Raw genomic sequence first — 25,887 nt, forward strand, 5'->3', positions numbered from 1 at the left:
ATTTATTATGTCTCGGAGAATAATGTATAGAGAAGAAAAGGTTTGTTTTACCATTATTTATCGATTCACCAGTAAATTTTTCTCACCCAAAACCCCCCCAGTTCACACTAGGTAGCCCCCATTAATATGGGATATATTAGGGTAAATCTTGCTAACTAATTGCTTGCGGCGGAAATAAAGGTAATTTTTTAAGAAAACGGGAGTTTTTCTATAAATATGTAACCATTTTTTATAAGTAAAGTTTTTCCGGTGTTGTTCCATTATAATACTAAGTATCCAGTTCACCTAACCTGGAAATGGCGGAGTGTTCTTAACTGCACCTAACAACAAAGGGTGCAGTGTCCTTAACTTATCCTGGGGACATTCCCTTTTCCCTTAATCTAACTTAAAGAAGTATTTAGTAAAATTTTAGGATAGTACAATAAATGGTTTGGGGAAAATAAGACCGATTTGGCGTATTTTATGGGGTTTTGAACGTTTTTGGTGTATGTAGTATGTCGAGACAGGTGTAAACTTTCCTATTACTTGTCCCATTGTTTTTCTGTATGGGAAAACTGTGGTTTATCTTTGTCTGAAATAAGATAGAAAGCTAGTATTATTATTTGGTGTTCTTTTACCAGAAGTGAAGCCAGATAGGAACCAAATACAGGGTCGATATGCAGCCTTTGTTTGAGCTAAGGATACAGTTTAGCCCCCCTTGTAGGTAAGGATAAGGGGACCCTTACCTTAAGTTAGGTGGTATTTTTTTGTTTCATATATATGTTACTGACCTAGTCTGTCCCAACCAACTACAAAAGATCCCATTTTTTATAATGATTTCTGATGGAAATTCATTGTTTAGAGTTATTATGGGTTGACTGCCAGAGCTGAAGAGCTATGGGTTAGCGCTAGGTATAGTCATTAATAATGTTTGAAAGACCTTCATATGAAAATATACATTGTGCTTGTCTCTTTACTATTATTATTACTGTATTATTATTATTATTATTATTATTATTATTATTATTATTATTGTTATTACTTGATAAGCTACAATGCTAGTTGGAAAAGCAGGCTGCTACAAGCCCCAAGGGCTCCGACAAGGAAAAGTAGCTCGGTGAGGACAGGAAACAAGGAAATAATTAAGCTGTAAGTGATGTAATGAACAATTGAAATAAGATATTTTAAGAACAGTAACATTATTATAATAGAACTCTCATATATAAACTATATAAACTTCAAAACAACAAGAGGAAGAGAAATGAGATAGTAGTGTGCCCGAGCGTACCCTCAAGCAAGAGAACTCTACCCCAAGACAGTGGAAGACCACCATGGTACAGAGGCTCTGGCACTACCCAAGACTAGAGAACAATGGTTTGATTTTGGAGTGTCCTCCTAAGAGAGCTGCTTACCATAGCTAAAAAGTCTCTTCTACCCTTACTAAGAGGAAAGTATCCACTGAAGAATTACAGTACAGCAGTTAACCCCATGAGTGAAGTAGAATTGTTTGGTAATCTCAGTGTTGTCAGGTATATGAGGCCAGAGGAGAATGTGTAAAGAAAAGGCCAGACTATTCGGTGTATGTATACGTAAAGGAAAAATGAGCTGTAACCCGAGAGAGGGATCCATGTAGTAATATTTGGTCAGTCAAAGGACCCAAGAACACTTGCGGTAGTATCTCAACTGGTGGCTGGTGCCCTGGCAACCACACTTTAGATTTCCCTGATTGTTCAACCCACCTATTAGTTCGAGAAGTTGGTATCGGGAGGAACAGGTTCTCCTTCCCGATAGTGACCGTAGTCCATCTATGTTTAATGAATGTACTTGCGAATAATATGTTACCAAGCATGCAGGGGCCTGGACACGGAATAATTTTTTATCAATGAACGCGATACTTTGTGCATAACCACCTTCAACCAGATTGGAAACCCTGCCTTACCAGACCTTGTCTGTGCTCATGCCACTTATAATACTCACATACAATACACCTACTCAACTCTTCCTAGCACACCTAACATTATCAAGCGTGTAGCGCACTCAACAGTGTGTTCCCACACTAGCGCGCTTAACACTACCACTTACACTGACGGATCTTCCCGTGATTCTATGGATGAACGCCCAAATACTATTGTATAGCGCTTTCTTGTCAATGGGAGATATTTCCTTATGTTTCAAATGCGTGGTTGCCATTGCATGTGCATGTTCAGTGGTCATGAATCCAAACCCTGTCCACGGGTTTGTATTTTATGGAATCCAACCCCTATGCAGGAGTATTCCTCCTTCAGCCTTCTCTTTTACAGGAGGAGGACTGCCTTCTCTTTTGCAGGAGCAGGACTGCTGTCTCCTGTTCAATTCCCTATTACGAGCAATTTTCTCTAAGGAAGGAATAGGTGGCTTCTCCCCACTTCTGTGCAGACTTAAAGTCGGACTTGTCTCATTGAGGGACTCGACTAGAGCTTCGGCCTAGCCTTGTCGGCACATACAGTGGCATGTCTATGACTCTAGAGATCCCATTACGGACTTCTTTTACGGCTAGATACTCTGTGGTGAGAGTCGAGTGAAGGCTATTTCTTTCCTTTTCTCAAGAGTGCTATTTTTGTCATGCACTCATAAATTGCCAATGAAGGAAATCACGTTCTTCGGCTTGGGCAACGAAAGACCACAGAGGTCTGTACATTTTAGGGCAGAATCCATCCGTAACGTTTTCAAGCAGCTCCTTTGTGACACAAACCATGCCATTGGTTGGGTGAAAATGTCTGTTCTTCACCTCGCCCTACTTACAAGACGTGATCCACAGAAGACCTGATATGTTTTCTTTATCGCTCCTGTGGTCCATAATGCTTTCGAACAGCTCCTTTGTGACACAAACCGTGTCATTTGTAGGTGGATACGTGTCTAATCTTCACCTCACCCTACCTACAAAACATGACCCACAGAAGACCCGATACCTTTTCTGTACCTCTCCTGTGGTGGTGACACAATAAGTGGTTTAATAATAGCTCGAGCTCCTTGTTGGACAAGTAGCAGAAGTCAACGTTGAAGGTATTGGCTACCCGGGTTATGGCTGGCTCTTTCTTTCATAATCTTCCCCTCCTTTGAGGAACAGCACCATGGATACCTTTGCATAGCTGGCTTCAGCCTATGCAGATAATAACCACTTCCCTTGTGTAACCTAGTATGTTTTTCATATACTCGTACACATCCCCTGCACCTCCTGCAAGGTAGGCCTTGGGAAACATCTTTTTATGTGTAGGGCATCTTCTTACGTAGACATTCTTATGATATCTCTTATAACTACTTTAGTTGCTCAGGCTGCTATCATACTCACTTGTATTGATATGTGACATGCAAGGTTTTCCTCGATTACAGTCTAATACTGTTTTAGGGAAACCCAGGTCAATGACTAAGCCAGTAGTCAAACTTGCCACCCTCCTAAGAGCGAGTCGTCCACATAAATAGTGGAAGGTTTGTTAGTATGGGAACAAACGACAAATTCGGAGATAATTTGTATTTTTCCGTAACTAATACAAACCTGTAGCTATTTATATAAATTGGCCTGCCATCACCTTTCGCCCAATCAGTCCCGCATGCAAGCAAAAAGTGACGCGGTTTATTGAACCGTGAGTAGATATAGGTGGCTGGGTAGCACCCAGCCTCTCCCTACCTACCTACTGTTAGTGTTTAGATAGGGTTGCCACCTCGCACTTAAAATCTAATGGCTGCCTTCCAGCTACGCTAGAAGTATATCCACATACAGTGAATAGCTACAGGTTTGTATTAGTTTGGGAAAAATACAAATTATCTCCGAATTTGTCATTTTCATGCTTCAATGCTGTTGCTTTAGAAATTTAGGCCCTTGTTATATATTTGCTCTAGAGGTTACTTCCACCCTCAGAGGCCCCTCTACTTCTTGCTTCTGCCTGTCTGAAGAGCTTAATCACTTGCTTCTCAATGAGTCAGACAAGCACAATCGTGCGAGTCTTTGGCTTCTGGTTCATCTGTGCTGCTCCCTTGTATCTCTGCGGGATACAGTAAACAAGAATTCCATCGCTACAATAGGGAATCTCATCTATGCTAATGGAACAAAAATGAAAGGATGATTTTGTATTTCTCTGTAATAAGAAACATAAAAGATGACTGTCCCTTGAGATATAGAATTAAAACTCCTAAGATGTCATTTATTTACCATGCAATGTTTGATGAATGCCCCACTGGTAATATACAGTAAATGTTATCTTTCAGTGTGACCAAAATTTCTTATCTAAATTTATTATAATGAGAGAGGTCTAAATTCCCTCCTCATAAACATAAAGAGACCAGAGTTCCTCTTTCTTCTAGCAGTTAAAGGTTAAATCTAATATTTTATGTCTATCCTACCTCCTCTTCCAGAGCAAGTACAGTATGTTGGGGAAAAATTGCATTAAATATGTTCTGCAATTTGACTCCAAATGTGAGAGAGCTAGGGTCAAACTTAAAGATAACAATTCAAGAATGGTGCTTTAATTATATCATGGTACACTATTATTCTTTTAATCCTAGATTAAAAAATTAACTTTCAACTCCTCCTTTTAAAGATAAGTGTCCATGGAGGTACAGTTATTTATGTACAAGAGTCTTTGTATCAAGTATTATTCTTCTCAGATGCAGCTTCAGTGAATTTTTTTTTTATTTGATAAAAACAATGTAAGATTTATATACATCTTCAAATTTAAATGCCATAATAGAAAGTGTAAATTGTCTATTTGTGGTGGAAGACCCTCTTCTAATTTAATGCTAAGGTTCCTTTTAACTTCTCTTCCAACTACTCTACACAGCTTTGTGATTAAGTCATAAGTAAAATTAAAAGAAGACATTTGCTTGTATGGGTTTGAAAATTATTTGGATATTGTGTGATTTTATCTTTTCTTCCCTTAAATTTTTTTCCTTGCAGGAAGATGAAGAACCCTTACCAGAGGATGAGTTGCCTGAACATTTACGACCCCAGCCCAAGCTCAGTTTTGATCCAAATGATATAGGGGATCCAGAAAGTTTGCTAAAAATGAGCAAGAAAGGACGCACACTGATGACATTTGTGCAGGTAGTAGACAGTTTGTCCCCTGATGAGGCTGAAGAAATTACGAAGATATGGCAGAGTGCATTGTACAATAGCCATATTCAGGCCGAGAGGTGAGTAATGACAGTCAGTTTGTTTTAAAGTACTTTACCTTGTATTAAAGACCCCCCAAATAAGATAGACATCTGTTAGGTAAGGAAAAGTAAAGGCTTTCTTTAAAACTGTAGGTATAAAGAAAATTTATTCTTTTTCTCTACTACTACCACCAGACAATCGAAGAAAAAAGGTGTTTGATTGTGTCACATTTCAGTTGCTTAGCAACCACAGTGCATGGCAGTGCAAGTTGCTATCTTATGACACTCTTCACTACACTCCTGGTCGTGAAGTTAAGAGGACGTTTCCTATCTACGAGTAGACATTTACATTCGCCTTCGCATACCCTTGAAGTGCTTAGTGCTTGTACCTTCACTGTCACTTGCATTACTACTATTATCTGTGAGTTATGAGTGAGGGCATCATGGCTAGAAAGCTGAATATTAGGCGTTTTTGGCCCACCATGATGAACGTCACTGTGGCCCCTTCTTGGCCATGGTAAGTAATGTTCAGTGGAATCGCCATGCGAGTACTGTAGGGAGGGGTCGTCCTCCCAGTGGGAGATATATCGTTCTTGTCACAAGAAACGAACCAAGCGAGATCATTCTCCTTCTTCGTCTTCTGCCAGCAGTAGCAAGAAACTAAATTTTGTTTATGCGGTAAAAGTTATCCCCAACCAGGTCCTTCCTGTTGGGAACCCACTGAGGCTCTAGTCATGGATGGTGATAGCCATGATAATGTATAGTATGAACTTGAGCCAGTACTTGTGGCAGATCCTTTGGCGACGGCCGCTGTGCCCCCATAGCCAGATCCAATCTCCGTACCCTCAGTCCCTGATTACCCTGTTATGAATAATCTCCCTCAGCTCCAAGTGTATTGAGTGGAGAACTTTGCATAGTCTGATTATCCAAAGATCTTTCTGCTCTTAGAAATATCTCCAATCCAAGTATTGAAGGTCTTTCAGTGTTCCTGATCGCGGAACCTTAAAGTTGAGCCTGCCATTTCTCCTTGTACTGAAACGGCCTTGTTGAAAGACCCTTATTACCAGTCTCCAGCTTGTTCCCATGAGCCAGCCTTGACTTGTTCCTAGGACGCACTCCAAGACATTTCATCGTCTGTGTCCACACCCCAAGACTTGGCCACAACAAGCTGTTCTAAATAGTTGTCATTGTCTCCTTCTAAACCTATTTTATACTGTAGTCTGAAGAAATCAAGTGTGACATAACCTTCTTTAATTCCCCAAATTTTGTTTATCAAAAATTCAACCAGGCCAAATGTTCAGCTTAACAAGTTTGTATGCGTCGCTGCTCCTACGCCTGATGACGTCGCTGCTCCTACGCCTGATGACGTCGCTCAACGCACCTTCATTCCTGTGTGTAATGTAACTGTGGGTTGGTCAAACCAACAAGTCCAAGAGAGTTGTCATGCTCACTTGTAATGGCGTCACTAAACGCACTGCTATCTTGACGCATGAGAGTATTCTTCTGCAATGCAACAATGTAAATGTGCAAAATGAGCTTGCTGCCACTTACTAGGCTGGTTTATGGTCAACACACCTTAGGGGATGAGGTGGATTGACATCACAATTCCAAACCCACGAGTTATGCAAATAGCAAACCCATTGCTTTTATGAAGAGCCACACACTAGTTCCTGGCCTAATGTTAATAATTCTTTACATGTTACTCGTTCTTCTTAACAGCAGTTTATTTCAGATGATTCTTTTCAGGTATTGAGAATGGATAAGGGGCAGGAAGCATTTCCCTCTTCCCCACGATACAGATGAGGTCAGCTTTGTTAAGCGTCGTAGGTGAGGCCAACGCCATAGGCGCTCGCACACCGTAGGGTCTCCAGGTGGCAATCAATGGAGAATTAATTCTCCTTTTGTAGGTAGAGTTCAGAAAGGGACTTCAATACTTCCCCCTAACGTACTGCTAGAGGCATGCAAAAACTCTTAACAGGAGTGAGTTGGACTTATCCCGTTTTTTGTCCTCCTCCTATTCCCGCCTCAATATGAATGCGGCAAGAGAAAGAAAGGACATCTGAGGAAAAGCAAAGAATTGCTCTATAACTAAAAGCTTACTAACCAGTTATCCCAATGGTGGAACAACTATTTGACCATGATATTAACACCATTAATAATTCCAGTGAACCTTGCCATGCCCGAGCACCAGCTTAGCTAGTGTAGCCCCCTTTGAGGTCCCAATGTCTGGCTCAAGAGGCATCTTTGTTTACTAAAATTATGAGCCTCGTCCATTACTTGGATGGACTGGATGAGCCTCCTCACAAGTAATCTGTTAACAGACTACGCTATTGATTCAATTTTCCCACAATCACTAAGTCCTAGGCACAGGTTCGATGTGGCGCTCTCTAACCAAACTAATGACATGCTAGATTTGCTTAACATGCAAGTCTCGGGGTCTGAGAATTCTCTCAAGGCCAGCTGGTACTCGAAATTATCGCTCTTGGGCCTATCATGCCAGAGATGATTCTGTGCTTTTCAGAGCTGATGCTGACGCTGATGTTGCTAACTTGGTACCGTCCGTGCCAGTTGATAAGTTATCCAACCTCCCTCCCACCTTTGCAAGTCCTGGAATGGCAAACATGGAGGTAGTGGCTATGTCTGCAATCCAAGCCTGTCTTGCCTTGATCACTGGTCTGGAGCAGTATCGCTCTATGTGGTCACAGAAAACCTGAAAAAGAAACCTACCCTTAAGCAATTTGAGGAATTATCACAATATTACACCAGACAATTTCCCTTTGAGGTAACTGTATCTTGAAAAGATGCGACGCAGTCTTAGCCAGATGCTTTACAGCTGTCACCCAGGGATCCGTTATCCCTGCAAAACTTTAACTTGGTGAGTTCTTGTTCCCTTCCTCAGACGTAGCTGCAGCTATAGAGAAGGTCGAGAGGTTGGCACAAACTCTTATGATAAGGAGTGCAACGTCACAAAGGATGTCAACCCCTCAGCAGCAGCAAAGAAACTTGCCTTTCAAACCAATTCCTCGGAAGAGATGACTTCTTCCTCTTAACAGCTTCACAACAGCTTGGGAGGCAAGCCCCAGACCCACCTTTTGCCAGAGAGGATATCCTTCCGGATATTAAGGGTGCGGTCACAGAGGAAAGGAGGGCATGTCTCCCGGCTTACCACCAATGGGGAGTTGCCTACAAAGCTTTTAGCTTAGTCGGCAGGACTTCGGGGCCCACCCCTGGACGGTAAAAGTCCTTCGTTCAGGGTATAGTCTCTTTCATGGACTGTCCGCCACCTCTGACCAGGACTCTTGACGATCCAACCATTTTATTTGAAAGGGTCGGTAAAGGACCTCCTCTTAAAGAAAGTATCCAAATTGTTGGCCAAAGGAGCTGCGGAAGAAGTCTGAAATGACTCTCCAGGCTTTCTTGGCAATCTATTTTTAGTAGAAAAGCTGACGGGAGGTTGGAAACTAGTCATAGACCTTTCCCGTTTGAATCTGTTTTTGCTGCAGCAAAATTCAAAATAGAGACTCCGGTCACCGTTCTCCAGGTCATCAGGAAGAACAATTTCCTTCTGGCCATAGATGTGAAAGATGCCTACTTTTAGGTCCCAATTCATCTTTCCTTAAGGAAGTACCTAAGGTTTTTCTTTTCTGACAAAATTTTCCAGTTCAGGGTGCCATGCTTCGGCCTGTCAACAACCCTTCAGATTTTCAGCAAAGTCTTTGCCCTTGTCTCAGCCTGGGCTCATGCCATGGGCATAAAGGTTTTCAGGTACCTGGAGGACTGGCTTCTCCTAGCAGAATCCCAAGCTCTTCTCTTGAGGTACAGGGATCTACTCCTAGATTTTACAAGGAGTTGTGGATCCAACTGAACCTGGAGAAGTCCAGCCTTGTCCCTCAACAATCTATTAGGTACCTATGCATGGATAAGCCAGAGCATTTGCATCTGATGGGATCCTGAGATTCAGGGAAATAGCAGAAGCCTCTCTGAAAGGGAAGCCACTTCCTGCACACTCTTGGCAGAAGCTTCTAGACCATCTCTCCTTTATGGAGAGTTTCTTCCCCTTTGGGAGAATGCATCTTCGCATGGTGCAGTGGGCTCTGAAGAGTCAGTAGTTGCAGACATCCGACCCCCATGTAACCCTGCTGTTAGTGCCCCAGGAGGTTGTGACGAACTTCCATTGGTGGCTGAGAGAGGAGACACTGTTAGTTGGAACCCCATTTCAGGCTCCTCCCCCACAATTCCTTTTGTTATAGGAGGGTTCTCGCCAAGGGTGGGATGCTCATCAAGGAAGGGGACAAACCTTGGGCTTATGGTCAGAAGAGAACAAGGCCTTTCACATCAGTTTCCTGGAAATAAAAGCAGTGCAACTAGTATTACTTCACTTCTCAGAGACTGAAAGGTCACTCAGTTGTGCTGATGAGTGACAACTCCACAGTAGTGACCTATATCTCCAAACAAGGAGGCTCAGCCTCTCTCCTGCTTAGCCAACTAGCAGTAGAGATACTTAGGTGGGCACAGACCAAAGCAGTCGCCCTCTCAGCGAGGTTCATCCCTGGGAAGAGTAACGTCATTACCGGCAATCTAAATCGGCCATGGATGACAGTTGGTTTAGAATGGACTGCTTCCGCTAGTGGTGAAGAGACTTTTCACTTTCTGGGTTCCCAGTCTCTGGACATGTTTGCCACTCACCTAAATCACAGACTCCTGGTGTATTGCTCATCAGTTCCAGACAAAGCTGCAGTAATGGAAAATTCTTTTCAGCACCCATGGGATGGACTGGACTTTAATGCCTTTCTGTTGTTCTGTCTGTTTTGTCAGACACTGAACAGAGTCCTAACATCCAAGGGAGTCAGAGTAATGCTAGTAGCTTCAAAGTGACCAGCAGTAGAGTGGTATTCAGACCTGCTGGAAGTTCTCACGTAAGTTTCAAGAGAATTTCCAGAATGGCCAAACCTACTACAACAACCACACAAAGTTCAACGACTCGCTGTATTGCCTGTCACTTCATGGCTGGAGACTTATCTAGCATTTGCTCTAAAAAAAAAAAATTTAAACCAACTGTGAAATAACTTTCCAGATATCTCTGAAAGTTGTCCATAGCAGTCTACCAGGCCAAGTTAAGAATATTCTGTTGTTGGTGTCGTAGGGGAAATATTGCTCCACTCAAGGCCATTATTCCCCTGATTGCAAACATTTTGGGGTTCCTGAAGAACTAAAGATCCCTTTTAATCACTGCAGTAAAAGGCTACCGCTCGGCCTCGAGTCAACTTTTCAAACTTGCAAGTAGCTTGCCCTGACACCGGGATTTTATACCGGCCAGTATGGTAATAGGTACTTCCTCCTACCTAATAATGAATTTCCTATTGAAGGCAAGTGTTTGTATTCATGTAAGAACAAATCGAAAATTTTAAAAGTACTTTCTATTTTTCCGGAGTTTCACTTCCTGCTTCAACCACCCTGCAAGTCTTTGGTAAAGGCCAAAGTGACGTCTAGGTGTGCTGGCGGGTGGGCAGGGCTCAGTGAAATTTTAAAAGATTTCTAGCCAAGCTAAAATCATACTCTTGTTAAGAGGACTTTGGTTTCTATAGTTAGAAAGAATAGAAATTACTTTTAAAATTTATGATTTTCCTTGTTGATATCCAACAAGAACATCTACGTAAACAGTCCAAAATATAAGCGATGAATTTACCCTCGAAGATACAGTATTTACAATGTAGATGTACATATTTTGAGCAGCACATATATATATGAGCTCAATTGACAATGATGTCAAAATGGGCACACACGTGTTTACTGTTACTGTCTAAATGTATATGTACAAGGTAGTTGTAACAGCTCTTAATATGCATAGAGTAAATTTAACTTTTCAGTTACTAAAAGTATAATCAATCCAATGGTTCATATTAGCTCGTATGCATTTAAATTTTTTATCAGGGAGAAGGGGAGACAATTTTTAGTCATTTTCTTGAATATATAACTCAAGACATTGCTTCATATGAGAAGAAACCACCTGGACATGGTGCTAGATAAAAAATGCTAATGGTAAGACTTCATTCAAGGTGTCTACCAGAAGATAAACACAGTTTTTTTCCTCCATTTTGCAATGGCATTGTCAGGGTTTAAGGGCCATATATGAAGAACCTAAGCTCCTTAGAGAAGTTCCTTATAATTGTATGTATGCAGGAGAGCAAGCTCGATGCTAATTCTCCTTGTCCTTGACAGTATGTTAATCATAGGAAATTTAGAGCAGAATTAGCTAAAAAGCATCCAGGAAAGCTCCATCGTGGAATTCTTTTCCATCATGAGAGCGACCCAATGCCTTCTTCACATGATACTAAAGAAGTTTTGAGAGTTTCAATGGGCATTGTTGCTACATCCACCTTATATCCCAGACCTAGCCCCATCTGACTTTTTTTTTATTCCCAAAGCTCAAAGGACAGTTGAAAGGTATCCATTTTTATAGCACTGATGAAGCAGAACATTCAGCAAAAACATGGATCATAAAGGGGGTCTGCAGATTTCTTAAAATATAGTCTAAAAGGATGGAACCACCACCTGGAGGAGTGTATTGACCTTAACAGAGGTCATGATGAAAAATATATCAGTTGTATAGAAAAATTGATAAAGAATTACAAAATTAATCATATTTTTTGAGTACCCCTCGTACTGTAGTGATGGCTCCAAATTTGATGCTGGTGTTGGATTTTGAGCATATAGTAATGCTTTTAATTGTAGAAGTGCACTTCCTCTAGAATCTTCTATGCATACTTCCAAACTATATAACATACTATCTGCTATTGTAAAAATAGCATTAAAAGATGGGGTTAATTTTACCATTTTTAGTGATGCAAGATGTGTCGTACAAGCATTCAAGTTTTAATTCCAGTAACCCTTCAGTTTTAAAGATTTTAGTGGCTCTTCATTATTGGGCTGAGAGGTATAAAAATTCAATTTTGTTGGGTTCCGCCTGTTTAGGAATGAAAATGCAGATCTACTGGCAAAGAATGCTACAGCTGAGTTGCTACTAAGAAGGTATCCCATTCTCTGTAATGATTTTTTTTAACACCATTAAGAATTTGTTTTAAATAATTGACAACAACATTGGAATTATAGAAGTCTAGATGGAAATAAGATGAGAGAAATACATACATATATCAAGGCACTTCCCCCAATTTTGGGGGGTAGGCAACATCAAACAAATGAAATAAAAAAGAGGACCTCTCCTCTCTACGTTTCTCCCAGCCAGACAAGGGACTCAACCGAGTTCGGCTGGTACTGCTAGGGTGCCACAGCCCACCCTCCCCCATTATCCACCACAGATGAAGCTTCATAACGTTGAATCCCCTATTCCTGCTACCTCCGCGGTCATCCAAGGCACCAGAGGAAGCAGCAGGACCTACCGGAACTGCGTCGCAATTGCTCGCCATTCATTCCTATTTCTAGCACGCTATCTTGCCTCTCTCACATTTATCCTCCTATCACTCAGAGCTTCCTTCACTCCATCCATCCACCCAAACCTTTGCCTTCCTCTTGTACTTCTCCCATCAACTCTTGCATTCATCACCTTCTTTATTGCAATATTCGTGGTCTTCATGCAAATATCCAAGACCTTACAGTTGCGTCCAGACAGTATGATATTCTTTTGTGCTCAGAATTTGGTTTCTAATATGAGGCACTCATCTGAGCTCCTTATAACTGGTTTTAAGAAACCAATAATGCTGAAACGTGATGCCATCCCTGGGGCCAGGGGAATGGCGGTGTATATTAGGACAGAGTACCTTGCTTCTCATAAGTCCTGCTATCAATGTGGATGTCATGAGATTCAGGTAATAAAAGTTTTGGCAGGCATAACAACTTTTATTTGTGTTCGATCTACCGGAATCCAGAAATGGATGATTCTATCTTCGATTGTCTTCTTACCATTATGGCTAAGATACAAGAAGATGATTGAAAGGCTTCTTTTGTCTTTGTTGGTGATTTTAATGCTCATCATAGGGAGTGGTTAAGTTCTATCTCTCCTACCGATCGCCATGGCTTAAGAGCTTTAGACTTTGCCTCTGAATCAGGCTGTGAGCAAATCATAAATGAAGCTACTTCCAGGTCTGGTAATTGCTTGGACCTCGTATACATTGACTCCCCCGGCGTTATAACTAGAAAGGTTGGTTCCCCAGTCGGGACATCTGATCGTGCCTTGATTTCATTAGTAGTGAAGACTGAGCAGCCTGTCCCTGATGTATCATACTCTTGTAAAATTTATATGAAATCCCAAGCAGACTAGAATGGGATTTTGCATGATCTTTGGTGCTTGAATTGGTCACAATTATATAGTTGTGTAGATACTGTTGTCCCTTTGAATAAGAATCTAGTCAACATAATTCATAATTGATAGGCATATCCCTTCTCGTGTGCAAGGTACCGAGTGAAGTACAAACCGGGGTTCAATGATAATTGTAGACATGCTTATTTGGAGAAGCAGGAGGCCTATCATCTTTGGAAGGGTAACAGATCAGATTTGACCTGGAATAACTATGCTCAGCTTCGAGCTTTTGCTCAGAGTTTATGCCTCAACTGAAAAGGAGTACAATTTAACCATAAAAGAAACCCTTTCTGGTACAACTCAGGAACATAAATGGTGGTCTACCCTTAAATCTGCACTCTTTGGTGTAGATGCAACAGTTCCTCCTTTACTTAATTAACCCTGGAACGGTACGGTGGGTCGTCCGCGACCCCGAGCGTCAAAAAAAAAAAAGAGGTTTTTCTCACGTGACTCACCCCCGTGACTGAATTTGTGGGTGATCAACCTGCAGTAGGTGTCTGGCCTACACCCTCTAGTAGTGTCCAGATGTGCATTGCTGTCTCTGTACTCCTTCCCCGATTTCTGAGACGCGTCGGGGTCGAGCGCGACCGAGTTTACCCTTCTAAGGTAATTTGCATAATTATCAAAGTTATTACGTATTATGAAATTGTCGTAGAATGGTGCAACTTGTATAGGTTATCAGTTGTGGAAAGTCTTGGTGGATTGTTTGGCTACCATGTGCATGATTTTTTTTTTAGTTAAAATGTCGTTCATCACCACGAGGACCATTTTACCGCGAGTGCCCCTTTTTCATTTTTTTTCATTTTTTTGCCGTCATTTTTCCGTAAGATATTGCCAAATAGTGTCGTAAAACTTTTGCTTTTTTAGTGTTGGAAAGTGTGTCTAGATGATCTGGCTACCCATGCGTGACTTTGTTTTTGTCAGATACGATGTAGTTATTGGCATATTGGGTATTTAACTGCGGTTGCCAATTTCTGTTTTTTTTTCAATATTTGTAAAAATTTACTACGTAGTAAGGAATTGCCGTATATTATTGATTTTTTTTTCATGTTTGTGTTAGAAAGTGTGCCTTGGTGGTTGGGCTAACACGTGCATGTCTTTTTTTTTATCTGAGATGCCGTATATTAGAATGTTGGGCCTTTTACCGCGAGTGCCCCTTTTTCATTTTTTTTCATTTTTTTGCCAAGTCATTTTTCCGTAAGATATTGCCAAATAGTGTCGTAAAACTTTTGCTTTTTTAGTGTTGGAAAGTGTCTAGATGATCTGGCTACCCATGCGTGACTTTGTTTTTGTCAGATACGACGTAGTTATTGGTATATTGGGTATTTAACTGCGGTTGCCAATTTCTGTTTTTTTTTTCAATATTTGTAAAAATTTACTACGTAGTAAGGAATTGCCGTATATTATTGATTTTTTTTTCATATTTGTGTTAGAAAGTGTGCCTTGATGGTTGGGCTAACACGTGCATGTCTTTTTTTTTTTTTATCTGAGATGCCATATATTAGAATGCTGGGCATTTTTCCGCGAGTGCCCCTTTTTATTTGTTTTGCATTTTGTTGCTTAGTCATGTTACCGTAAGGAATTGGCAAGTAGTGTCGCAAAACTTATATTTTTATAGTGTTGGAAAGTGTTTCTAGATGATCTGGCTACCCATGCCTATTTTTTTTTAGCCAGATATAGCGTATATATAGATATGTGTTCGATTTTCCTGTGATTGCCATTTTTTCGTTTTTTCCCATTTCTTTCAAAATTACTACGTACTAAGGAACTATCACAGATTAATGATTCATTTAGATGTTTATTTGTCGGAAAATGTGCCTTGATGGTTTGCCTAGCACGTGGCTGAAATTTTTTTTTCTGAAATGCGTATAATAAAATGTTGGCCATTTTTCCGCGAGTGCCCCTTTTTATTTGTTTTTCATTTTTTTACTTAGTCATGTTACCGTAAGGAATTGGCAAGAAGTGTCGCAAAACTTATATTTTTATAGTGTTGGAAAGTGTTTCTAGATGATCTGGCTACCCATGCCTATCTTTTTTTTAGCCAGATATGGCGTATATATAGGTATGTGTTCGATTTTCCTGTGATTGCCATTTTTTCGTTTTTTCCCGTGATTGCCATTTTTTTGTTTTTTCCCATTTCTTTCAAAATTACTACGTACTAAGGAACTATCACAGAGTAATGATTCATTTAGATGTTTATTTGTCGGAAAATGTGCCTTGATGGTTTGCCTAGCACGTGGCTGAATTTTTTTTTTCTGAAATGCCGTATATTAGAATGTTAGCCATTTTTCCGCGAGTGCCCCTTTTTATTTGTTTTGCATTTTTTTGCTTAGTCATGTTACCGTAAGGAATTGGCAAGTAGTGTCGCAAAACTTATATTTTTATAGTGTTGAAAAGTGTTTCTAGATGATCTGGCTACCCATGCCTATCTTTTTTTTAGCCAGATATGGCGTATATATAGGTATGTGTTCGATTTTCCGGTGATTGCCATTTTTTCGTTTTTTCCCATTTCTTTCAAAATTACTACGTACTAAGGAACTATCACAGAGTAATGATTCATTTAGATGTTATTTGTCGGAAAATGTGCCTTGATGGTTTGCCTAGTACGTGGCTGAAATTTTTTTTTCTGAAATGCGTATAATAAAATGTTGGCCATTTTTCCGCGAGTGCCCCTTTTTATTTGTTTTTCATTTTTTTACTTAGTCATGTTACCGTAAGGAATTGGCAAGAAGTGTCGCAAAACTTATATTTTTATAGTGTTGGAAAGTGTTTCTAGATGATCTGGCTACCCATGCCTATCTTTTTTTTAGCCAGATATGGCGTATATATAGGTATGTGTTCGATTTTCCGGTGATTGCCATTTTTTCGTTTTTTCCCGTGATTGCCATTTTTTTGTTTTTTCCCATTTCTTTCAAAATTACTACGTACTAAGGAACTATCACAGAGTAATGATTCATTTAGATGTTTATTTGTCGGAAAATGTGCCTTGATGGTTTGCCTAGCACGTGGCTGAATTTTTTTTTTCTGAAATGCCGTATATTAGAATGTTAGCCATTTTTCCGCGAGTGCCCCTTTTTATTTGTTTTGCATTTTTTTGCTTAGTCATGTTACCGTAAGGAATTGGCAAGTAGTGTCGCAAAACTTATATTTTTATAGTGTTGAAAAGTGTTTCTAGATGATCTGGCTACCCATGCCTATCTTTTTTTTAGCCAGATATGGCGTATATATAGGTATGTGTTCGATTTTCCGGTGATTGCCATTTTTTCGTTTTTTCCCATTTCTTTCAAAATTACTACGTACTAAGGAACTATCACAGAGTAATGATTCATTTAGATGTTTATTTGTCGGAAAATGTGCCTTGATGGTTTGCCTAGTACGTGGCTGAAATTTTTTTTTCTGAAATGCTGTATATTGGCCATTTTTCCGCGAGTGCCCCTTTTTATTTGTTTTGCATTTTTTTTGCTTAGTCATGTTACCGTAAGGAATTGGCAAGTAGTGTCGCAAAACTTGTATTTTTATAGTGTTGGAAAGTGTTTCTAGATGATCTGGCTACCCATGCTTTTTTTGCTTAGTCATGTTACCGTAAGGAATTGGCAAGTAGTGTCGCAAAACTTGTATTTTTATAGTGTTGGAAAGTGTTTCTAGATGATCTGGCTACCCATGCCTATCTTTATTTTTAGCCAGATATGGCGTATATATAGGTATGTGTTCGATTTTCCTGCGATTGCCACTTTTTCGTTTTTTCCCATTTCTTTCAAAATTACTACGTACTAAGGAACTATCACAGAGTAATGATTCCTCTAGATGTTTATTTGTCGGAAAATTTTGTTTACTTCTTTTTTGATTGAATGTCATCAAATTTCTTTAGCTAAAATATTATATTGTTTTACATTTTTTTTTTTTTTTTATTTTATTTCCCTTCAAAAAAATTTTTTTGGGTCAGAATTTTAATTTTATAGTCGTAAAATAATCGACAATTATCCAGCAACCCACCATACAATTTTTATGCATATCCAAGAATAATTAGATTAGTAAATAACACCTTGAAATTGACATACCCTTCCTACATTTCAAGTGGCAGATTAGGGAGTCTGAGTCAGTGTGGTTGGCGGCCATTTTGTGGACATATCCGAAGCGTAAGTTGCCCTATCTATATATATTCTTGTTCCCTATAGAATTTGTGATATTTTGGTATATTTTTACCTGCATAAATATCATATTATATATTAAATATATGTATTTTTTTACGAAATTTCTAAGTACTCAAAAAATTACCTTTAGATATGCCCCCTGATATAAATGTAATTTACAAAATAATGAAGATTTTTTTACATATTTCTATTTTAGGATAACATATGTTTATTCCCTAAAAAAATTAGCCACTTCCTATTTCATTTGGGTACCCAAAAAAATTCATGAAATTTGGACAAATTTTTTTGGCCAAAAAAAGTTACCCTTTTTTTCTCATTTCAGATCTTCACCTCCATGGGTCTGACTTCATCCAAAATACATCAAGATGTGTCCTAAACATTCAAGAATCAATTCCTAAAAGGATTTGTGTATATATGTATAAAAAAATTTTTTATGAATTTTTATGTAAGGTCTTTTTTCTACTTAATTTTTTTAAATATTTATAATAAATAGTTTTTCTGCAGATGAGTAGTATTTATCTTTACAGTTGTTTTAAGCATTCATTGAAGTTTTTTTTGGCAAAAGAAAAAAGGAGGTTACTGCAAAAACTGATTTTTCAAGAATTTTTTTTGGCGTCAGGGTCGCGCGCGTCCGAGTATACCCTTAAAGGGGTGTCCGAGGAGCGTACCTATCCAGGGTTAAACCAGATGGCTCAGTCACTCACTGTCCAAAGGAAAAGGCAACCCTTTTGGCTGATGTTTTTGACACTAAACAGAGTAATGAAAAACTTGAACTTCCTCATTCCTGTTTTCCTGAGGCTAAACTAACTAGTTTAGCTTTTCGATCTCGTGAGATTAAAGCTCTGTTGATGGACCTTGATGCTTATGGAGGTGTAGACCCAAATGGTATTTTTCCTTTTTTTTTTTTTTTATAAAGACAGCAGATTTCTTAGCTCCAAAGTTATCTGTTATTTTGTGCAAGTTAGCAAGAGGAGGAGCTTTTAGCACTTGTTGGAGAATTGATAATGTTACTCCTCTATGTAAATGTTTGTGGTAGCTCAAGTCCTACTGATGACCGCCCAATATCCATAACTCCCATATTATCTAAAGTTCTTGAACGTCCTCTGGCAAAATGTCTTATAGGTTTGCTGAAGGTAATCATCTACTCCCTAGTTTGCAATTTGGTTTTCGTAAAGGCCTTAGAACATGTGATGCCCTTTTTACAATCTCCAATGCTGTACAGAAATCCCTTGATTTTGGTCAGTTAGTTCGTATGATTGGCCTTGATTTTAGTGCTGCCTTTGACAGTGTTAATCATGAGGCCCTTGTTTTCAAACTGAAACAGTTGGGAGTGGGTGGGTCGTTTCTTAGCATTATCATTGATTTTTTAAGTAATAGATCTCAGAGCTGTTGTTGATGAGCACCATAGTGAGTATAGGAATGTGATATCCGGTGTTCCACAGGGTAGTGTTCTTGGCCTATTACTTTTCATACTATATACACATGACATGTGGTTTGGCCTAGAAAACAAGCTTGTTGCATATGCAGATGATGCTACTCTCTTTGCATCAGTTCCATCCCCTGAATGTAGATCTGTGGTTGGTGAATCCCTTAATAGAGATTTAGCTAAAATTAGTGCATGGTGCAAATTATGGGGTATGAAGTTGAATCCTAACAAAACTCAAAGTATGTTTGTAAGTAGGTCAAGGACGGTGGCTCCTCAACATACGGATCTCAGTATTGATTATGTTTCTTTAAATTTGTATGACACTTTTAAAATTTTAGGTGTGGTTTTCTACAGCAAATTTACTTTTGAGAAACACATTAGGTCTTTGTCTTCTTCAATTGCTCAAAAACTTGGCTTATTGAGAAAGTCTTTTAAGATTTTCGGTGATCAATCTATTCTGAACAAGTGTTTTAATTCTTTCATTCTACCTTGTTTTGAGTATTGTTCTCCTGTCTGGTGTTCAGCTGCTGATTCTCATCTTAATTTGTTGGACAGAAACTTATGGTGTATTAAATTTCTTATTCCTGATCTAGATATTAATCTTTGGCACCGTCGTTCAATTAGTTCATTATGCATGTTGCATAAGATTTTTCATAATTCCGACCATTCTTTACATTCAGATCTCCCTGGACAATTCTATCCTGTTCGTAATACAAGGCAGGCAGTTAATTCTAGTAGCCAGGCCTTCTCCATCATGAGGCTCAATACTACACAGTATTTTAGAAGTTTTATTCCAGCTGTTACCTGGTTGTGGAATGATCTTCCTAATCGGGTAATTGAATCAGTAGAACTTCGAAAGTTTCAAAGTTAGAGCAAATGTTTTTATGTTGACCAGGCTGACATGAGTCTTTTTATAGTTTATATATGACATATCTGTTTTTGACATTAATAGTTTATATAGGACATATCTGTTTTGACGCTGTTACTGCTTTTAGAATGATATATTGTTACTTTATTCTCATCATTTATTTCCTTATTTCCTTTCCTCACTGGGCTATTTTTCCCTGTTGGAGCCCTTGGGCTTATAACATCTTGTTTTTCCAACTAGGGTTGTAGCTTGGTTAGTAATAATAATGATAATTATAATGGCAGACAGCCATTATCCATTCTCTAAACATGGCCAAACCACCTCAACATATTCATATCCACTCTTGCTGCTAACTCATTTCTTACACCCGTTCTCACCCTCACTACTTCGTTCCTAACCCTATCTACTCGAGATACACCAGCCATACTCCTTAGACACCTCATCTCAAACACATTCAATTTCTGTCTCTCCGTCACTTTCATTCCCCACAACTCTGATCCATATATCACAGTTGGTACAATCACTTTCTCATACCGAACTCTCTTTACATTCATGCCCAACCATCTATTTTTTTACTACTCCCTTAACTGCCCCCAACACTTTGTATCCTTCATTCACTCTCTGACATACATCTGCATCCACTCCACCATTTGCTGCAACAACAGACCCCAAGTACTTAAACTGATCCACCTCCTCAAGTAACTCTCCATTCAACCTCGCACCACCTTCCCTTCTCGTACATCTCATAACCTTACTCTTACCCACATTAACTCTCAACTCCTTCTCTCACACACCCTTTCAAATTCTGTCGCTAATTGGCCAAGCTTCTCTTCTGCGTCTGCAACCAGTACAGTATCATCCGCAAACAACAACTGATTTACCTCCCATTCATGGTCATTCTTGTCTACCAGTTTCAATCCTCGTCCAACCACTCGAGCATTCACCTCTCTCAGCAATCCACCAACATACAAGTTAAACAACCACGGCAACATCACACATCCCTGTCTCAGTCCCACTCTCACCGGAAACCAATCGCTCACTTCATTTCCTAACCTAATACATGCTTTATTACCTTTGTAGAAACTTTTCACTGCTTGCAACAACCTTCCACCAACCCCATATAACCTCATCACATTCCGCATTGCTTCCCTATCAACTATCATACGCTTTCTCCAGATCCATAAACGCAACATACACCTTACCTTTTGCTAAATATTTCTCGCATATCTGCCTAACTGTAAAAATCTGATTCATACAACCCCTACCTCTTCTAAAACCACCCTGTACTTCTAAGATTGCATTCTTTGTTTTATCCTTAATCCTATTAATCTGTACTCTACCATACACTTTTCCAACTACACTAAAAAAATAGTACCTCTTGAATTACAACATTCATGAAAGTAATGAAAAATTGAAATATTTTAAGAATAACAAAATTATTAAATTAGTTCGATCATATATAAACTATAAAACATTAAAAAACAAGAGGAAGAGAAACAAGATAGAATAGCTTGCCCGAGTCTATCCTCAAGCAAGAGAACTCAAACCCAAGACAGTGGAAGACCATGGTACACAGGCTATGGCACTACCCTGACTAAACAATGTTTTGGTTTTAGTATCCTAGAAGAGTTGCTTATCATAGTTAAAGTGTCTCTTCTACTCTAACCAAGAGGAAAGTAGCCACTGAACATTTACAATGCAGTAGTTAACCCCCCTTGAATGAAGAAGAATTGTTTGGTAATCTCAGTGATGTCAGGTGTAAGAGGAGAAAGTGTAAAGAATAGGCTAGACTATTTGGTGAATGTGTAGACGGAGAAAATGAGCTGTAACCAGAGAGAGGAATCCAGTGTAGTACTGTCTGGCCAGTCAAACGATCCAATAACTCTCTGGGTAGCTGGTGCCTTGGCCAACCTACTACTTACCGGGCTCTTTTAAATATACAGTAATGTAAGTTTTGATGAAATGATGATATATTGCTCTTTCACCTACATTCTGAACTATGAATGATTAAAGATAATCTTTCTTGCCTCAATATTTTGTCAAGTTTATTGTCATTAAAACACATTGGGTCAAGCTAAACTCTTACAGAGATAGCCATTAGGTTTTTCTATATATATGTTACCCAACACTTGTATTTTTAAAGAAAGTGTAGTTTGATTGTGGGGTTGTGTTTGAGATTACAATCTTGAGGTTAGAGTCATAACGCTTTTGTTTGGCGATGGATTGGTTCCTGTTGTACTGGACTAAGCGGAGAGCCACAGGTGTTAGATAAGTATTATGATTTTAGGACATCATATCCTTCTCTCCTTCATTGACCACCCTCCATCAGTGTGTAGGCGTCTACGCTATGAACGTTACGAAAGTTTCATAGATATTAATGTTATTTTGTTTATTAAAATATTCTTTAATTTTGATGTTTATATACACACCTCTCCTCCCCACTGACAGGTGATGTCATGTAGATAGTAATATATTATGTAGTTTAGACTTTAAGAATGAAATGACAGGATGTATGGTGTACCCTTACCAAGAAAATTGCTGTTAATTACCGTCAAATTGTCCAGATACTTTACCACGCCCTAGTTTTTAAACTCACAGCAGTTGGGTCTTTTATTAGCATGGCTATATTATTGAATTTTTAAGTAACAGATTTCAGTGTTGTTGTTGGTGATGAGCACCTTAGTGAGTATAGAAATGTGATATCCGGTGTTCTTAAGGGTAGTTTTCTTGGGCCATTACATTTTATACTATGTATACTGATATGGGGGTTTGGCCTAGAAAACAAAGTCATTGCATTTGCAGATGATGCTACTCTTTGCATCGATTCCTTCTTCTGAATGTAGACTTGGGGTTGCTGCATCGCTTAATAAAAATCTAGCTAAATTAGTGAATTGTGCAAATTAAGGGGCATGAAGTTGAACCCTAACAAAACTCAAAGTATGATTCAGAGTAGTAGACAACAGTGGCTCCTCAACTTTCATGCCTCGGCATAGATAATGTGTTTCTTCAACTTTAAACAACTCCAATAAGATTTTAGGCAAGATTATTGATTGCGAAAATACTGTACTTTTGAGTCACTGTCTTTGGTCTGTTTCTTCAGTTGCACAAAGATTTTTTTTTTTTGAGTTTTGATTTTTGGTGATCGATTTATTCTGAAAGTGTTTTAATTCTTTAATTCTGTCTTGTTTTGAGTAGTATTCTCCTGTCTGATCTAAAGGTGTTTGACTCTAGTCATGATTTGTGGGACAAAAACTTGGTCTGTTAAATTTCCTTTTCCTGATTTAGATATTAGTCTCTGGCACAGTTATTTAGTTCTTTATCCATATTGCATAAGGATTTTGATAATTCTGACCATCCTTTGCATTCAGATCTACCCAGACTGTACCCTCTTGCACATAGTATTAGATATGCGGTTAATGCCGAGTCGTGCCTTCTCCATCATAAGGCTCAATACTGTACTATACAATACAATAATCTACAAGTTTTATTCTAGCTGTGATCAGATTGTGTTATGATCTTCCTAGGCTGGGCACTTGAATGGGTGCAACATGAGAAGTTCAAACAAGCGGTGAAATAATGTTGTTGTTGTTGTTGTTTTTTTTTTTTTTTTTGTTGTTGAACAGCTTAACAGTCTCTGTTCAAAGTTATTTATACATAACAGATCTATTTTAACATTGTTACTGATCTCAAAATATTTATTATTCTCATTTATATCAATTAGTCATTCTTATGTAGCATATTTATTTTCTCATTTCTTTTCCTCACTGGACTATTTTCCCTGTTGCAGCCATTAGGTTTAATAACACATCTTGCTTTCCAACTAAGGTGTAGCTTAGCTAGTAATAAATAATGTCTATTATTTAAAGGAGAGAAATGGCAAAATTTTTTCGTAGCATAAACACAAGAGAGAAGCACCAGAACATCATTAAAATTCTAAATTCTGTTTTCTAGGTATATGGTGGATCAGCGTCGTGCTATATTCATGTTCAGAGATGGCTCTCAGGCGTGGGAAGCGAAAGACTTTTTAGTTGAGCAGCCAGAGATGAAGGAATGCTCAATTGAAAATAAAATTTATCATGGCCTTCACACTCCAGAGGTAAGAACCCTTAATCATTTTCTTCACCAGAAAAATTGAAGGAAGAAGAAACCATGTGTTTGTTTTTACTATAATTTGGCTTTGAATAGTTTGATAATGACAATTTCTAAGTAAATTGTATTTTTCCTAACATACATACCATGTCCCAATTGATAGGAGTACTCTCTATCGCGTCTCTACCGACCAGAGATCCACCCCCGATCCCCTTAACCCCTTTACACCCGCTGACCTCTCTTGTTTCCTAGCATGCCCCAAGGGTACGCTTGGGCCGACCTTCCATGTCAAAAACCACCTCTCTCCTCTGGTTTCAGGAAAAGTGGCATTTGATAAATGGGTCTATAATAGGGAAAGATGGGGGGGGGGGGGGTAAATATACTATTGGGATGTAGTATGTATGTTAGGAAAAAGACAATTTACTTAGAAATTGTCATTGAGCCTCAGAATTAGGAGGGAAAATAGACCCTGGAGAGAGGTGGGGTTGTAAGGCCTGTCTGGAAAAAGCAAAAAAGAAGGGGTGTTAATGAAAGTAGAATAAATAGGTAACACTCGTCCAAGGGGCAATGTCTTGTCGGGTTGTTCCGGGTGTGTGTGTGTGTGTGTGTGTTCTGAGGTGTTCTATCCCTCGCTAAATTGCAAGTAGGTGAAGGACAGTGGCTCCTCAACACCCAGATCCCAGTATTGATAATGTTTCTTTAACTTTGTACAACTTAAAATTTTAGGTGTGATTCTCGACAGCAAATTTACTTTTGAGAAGCACATTAAGTCTGTCTTCTTTAATTGCACAAAAAATTGGCTTATTGAGATAGTCTTTCAAGATTTTTGGTGATCAATCTATTCTAAAGAAGTGTTTCTTTCATTCTACCTTGTTTCGAGTATTGTTCCCCTGTCTGGTCTTCAGCTGCTGATTCTCATCTTAATTTGTTGGACAGAAACTTAGGGTCTATTAAATTTCTTATTCCTGATCTAGATGGTAATTTTTGGCACCGTTGTTCAATTAGTTCATTATGCATAAGATTTTTCATAACTCTGACCGTTCTTTACATTCAGATCTTCCTGGACAATTCAATCGTGTTCGTAATACTAGGCAGGCAGTTAATTCCAATACTGTAGCCAAGCCTTCTCTGTCTTGAGGCTCAATACTACATAGTATTCTAGAAGTTTTATTCCAGCTGTGACCAAGTTGTGGAATGATCTTCCTAATTGGGTAGTTGATTCAGGAGAACTTCAAAAGTTCAAAGTTGCAGCAAATGTTTTTATGTTGAACAAGCTGACATGTCTTTTTTTAGTTTATAAATGAATTATCTGTTTTGACGTTGAGAACAAATTAACAATAAATCATTTCCTCACTGGGTTATTTTTCTCTATTGGAGCCCTTGGGCTTATAGCATCTTGCTTTTCCAACTAGGGTTGTATAGCTAGGATCCAATAATGATAATAACATAACCCATTCGGGCTGTCATGTGTAGTTGCCCTTAGATACTCTGCTGGGTGACTATAATGAGACCGAGCTTAAACCCCTCCCGGGACTTGTGGAAGCAGTCTTTAAGGCTGTAAAAGTCGACTGTCTTGACCATACACCGGCCCTCAGCAGCTGGCCGACTGCCACATTTCTCTCGAAGGCTAACGAGGTGCCGATGCCCCGGATGTCGTGAGGCTTGACGGACATGGGGGAGGCTTCGCCCTTTGTCAGGTATGCTCATCGGATCGTCTCCTAGAGCCAGAAGGAGATTGTATTCTTCGCTAACGGCTTCTTCACTCTACCTGTTGTCACGAACAATCTCTTGATGGCTGGGCGGAGGTCCTAGGGAGGTATTTCCGTACTGCCCTCATCGGGCATAATAAAAGGTTCTCCAGGTCATTTGTCCTGGAGATGGCGGGATGGAGAATTCGTTAAAGAGGAGATTATCTACCGCCGGGTTTTGCGTT

General features: G+C 39.2%; 1 protein-coding gene across 1 annotated transcript in view; it reads left to right on the plus strand.

The window, feature by feature from the left end:
- Positions 1-25,887, plus strand: part of boca (LDLR chaperone boca) — an 84,723-nt gene that overhangs the window by 39,836 nt on the left and 19,000 nt on the right. Inside the window, exons 2-3 of the mRNA XM_068348278.1 lie at positions 4,910-5,145; positions 23,817-23,961. Of these exons, the coding sequence (XP_068204379.1) occupies positions 4,910-5,145; positions 23,817-23,961 (381 nt within the window). The remainder of the gene's footprint in view (positions 1-4,909; positions 5,146-23,816; positions 23,962-25,887) is intronic.

Source organism: Palaemon carinicauda, chromosome 24 (genome assembly GCF_036898095.1).
Source record: "Palaemon carinicauda isolate YSFRI2023 chromosome 24, ASM3689809v2, whole genome shotgun sequence".
In the NCBI taxonomy this organism is placed as follows: Eukaryota; Metazoa; Arthropoda; class Malacostraca; order Decapoda; family Palaemonidae; genus Palaemon; species Palaemon carinicauda.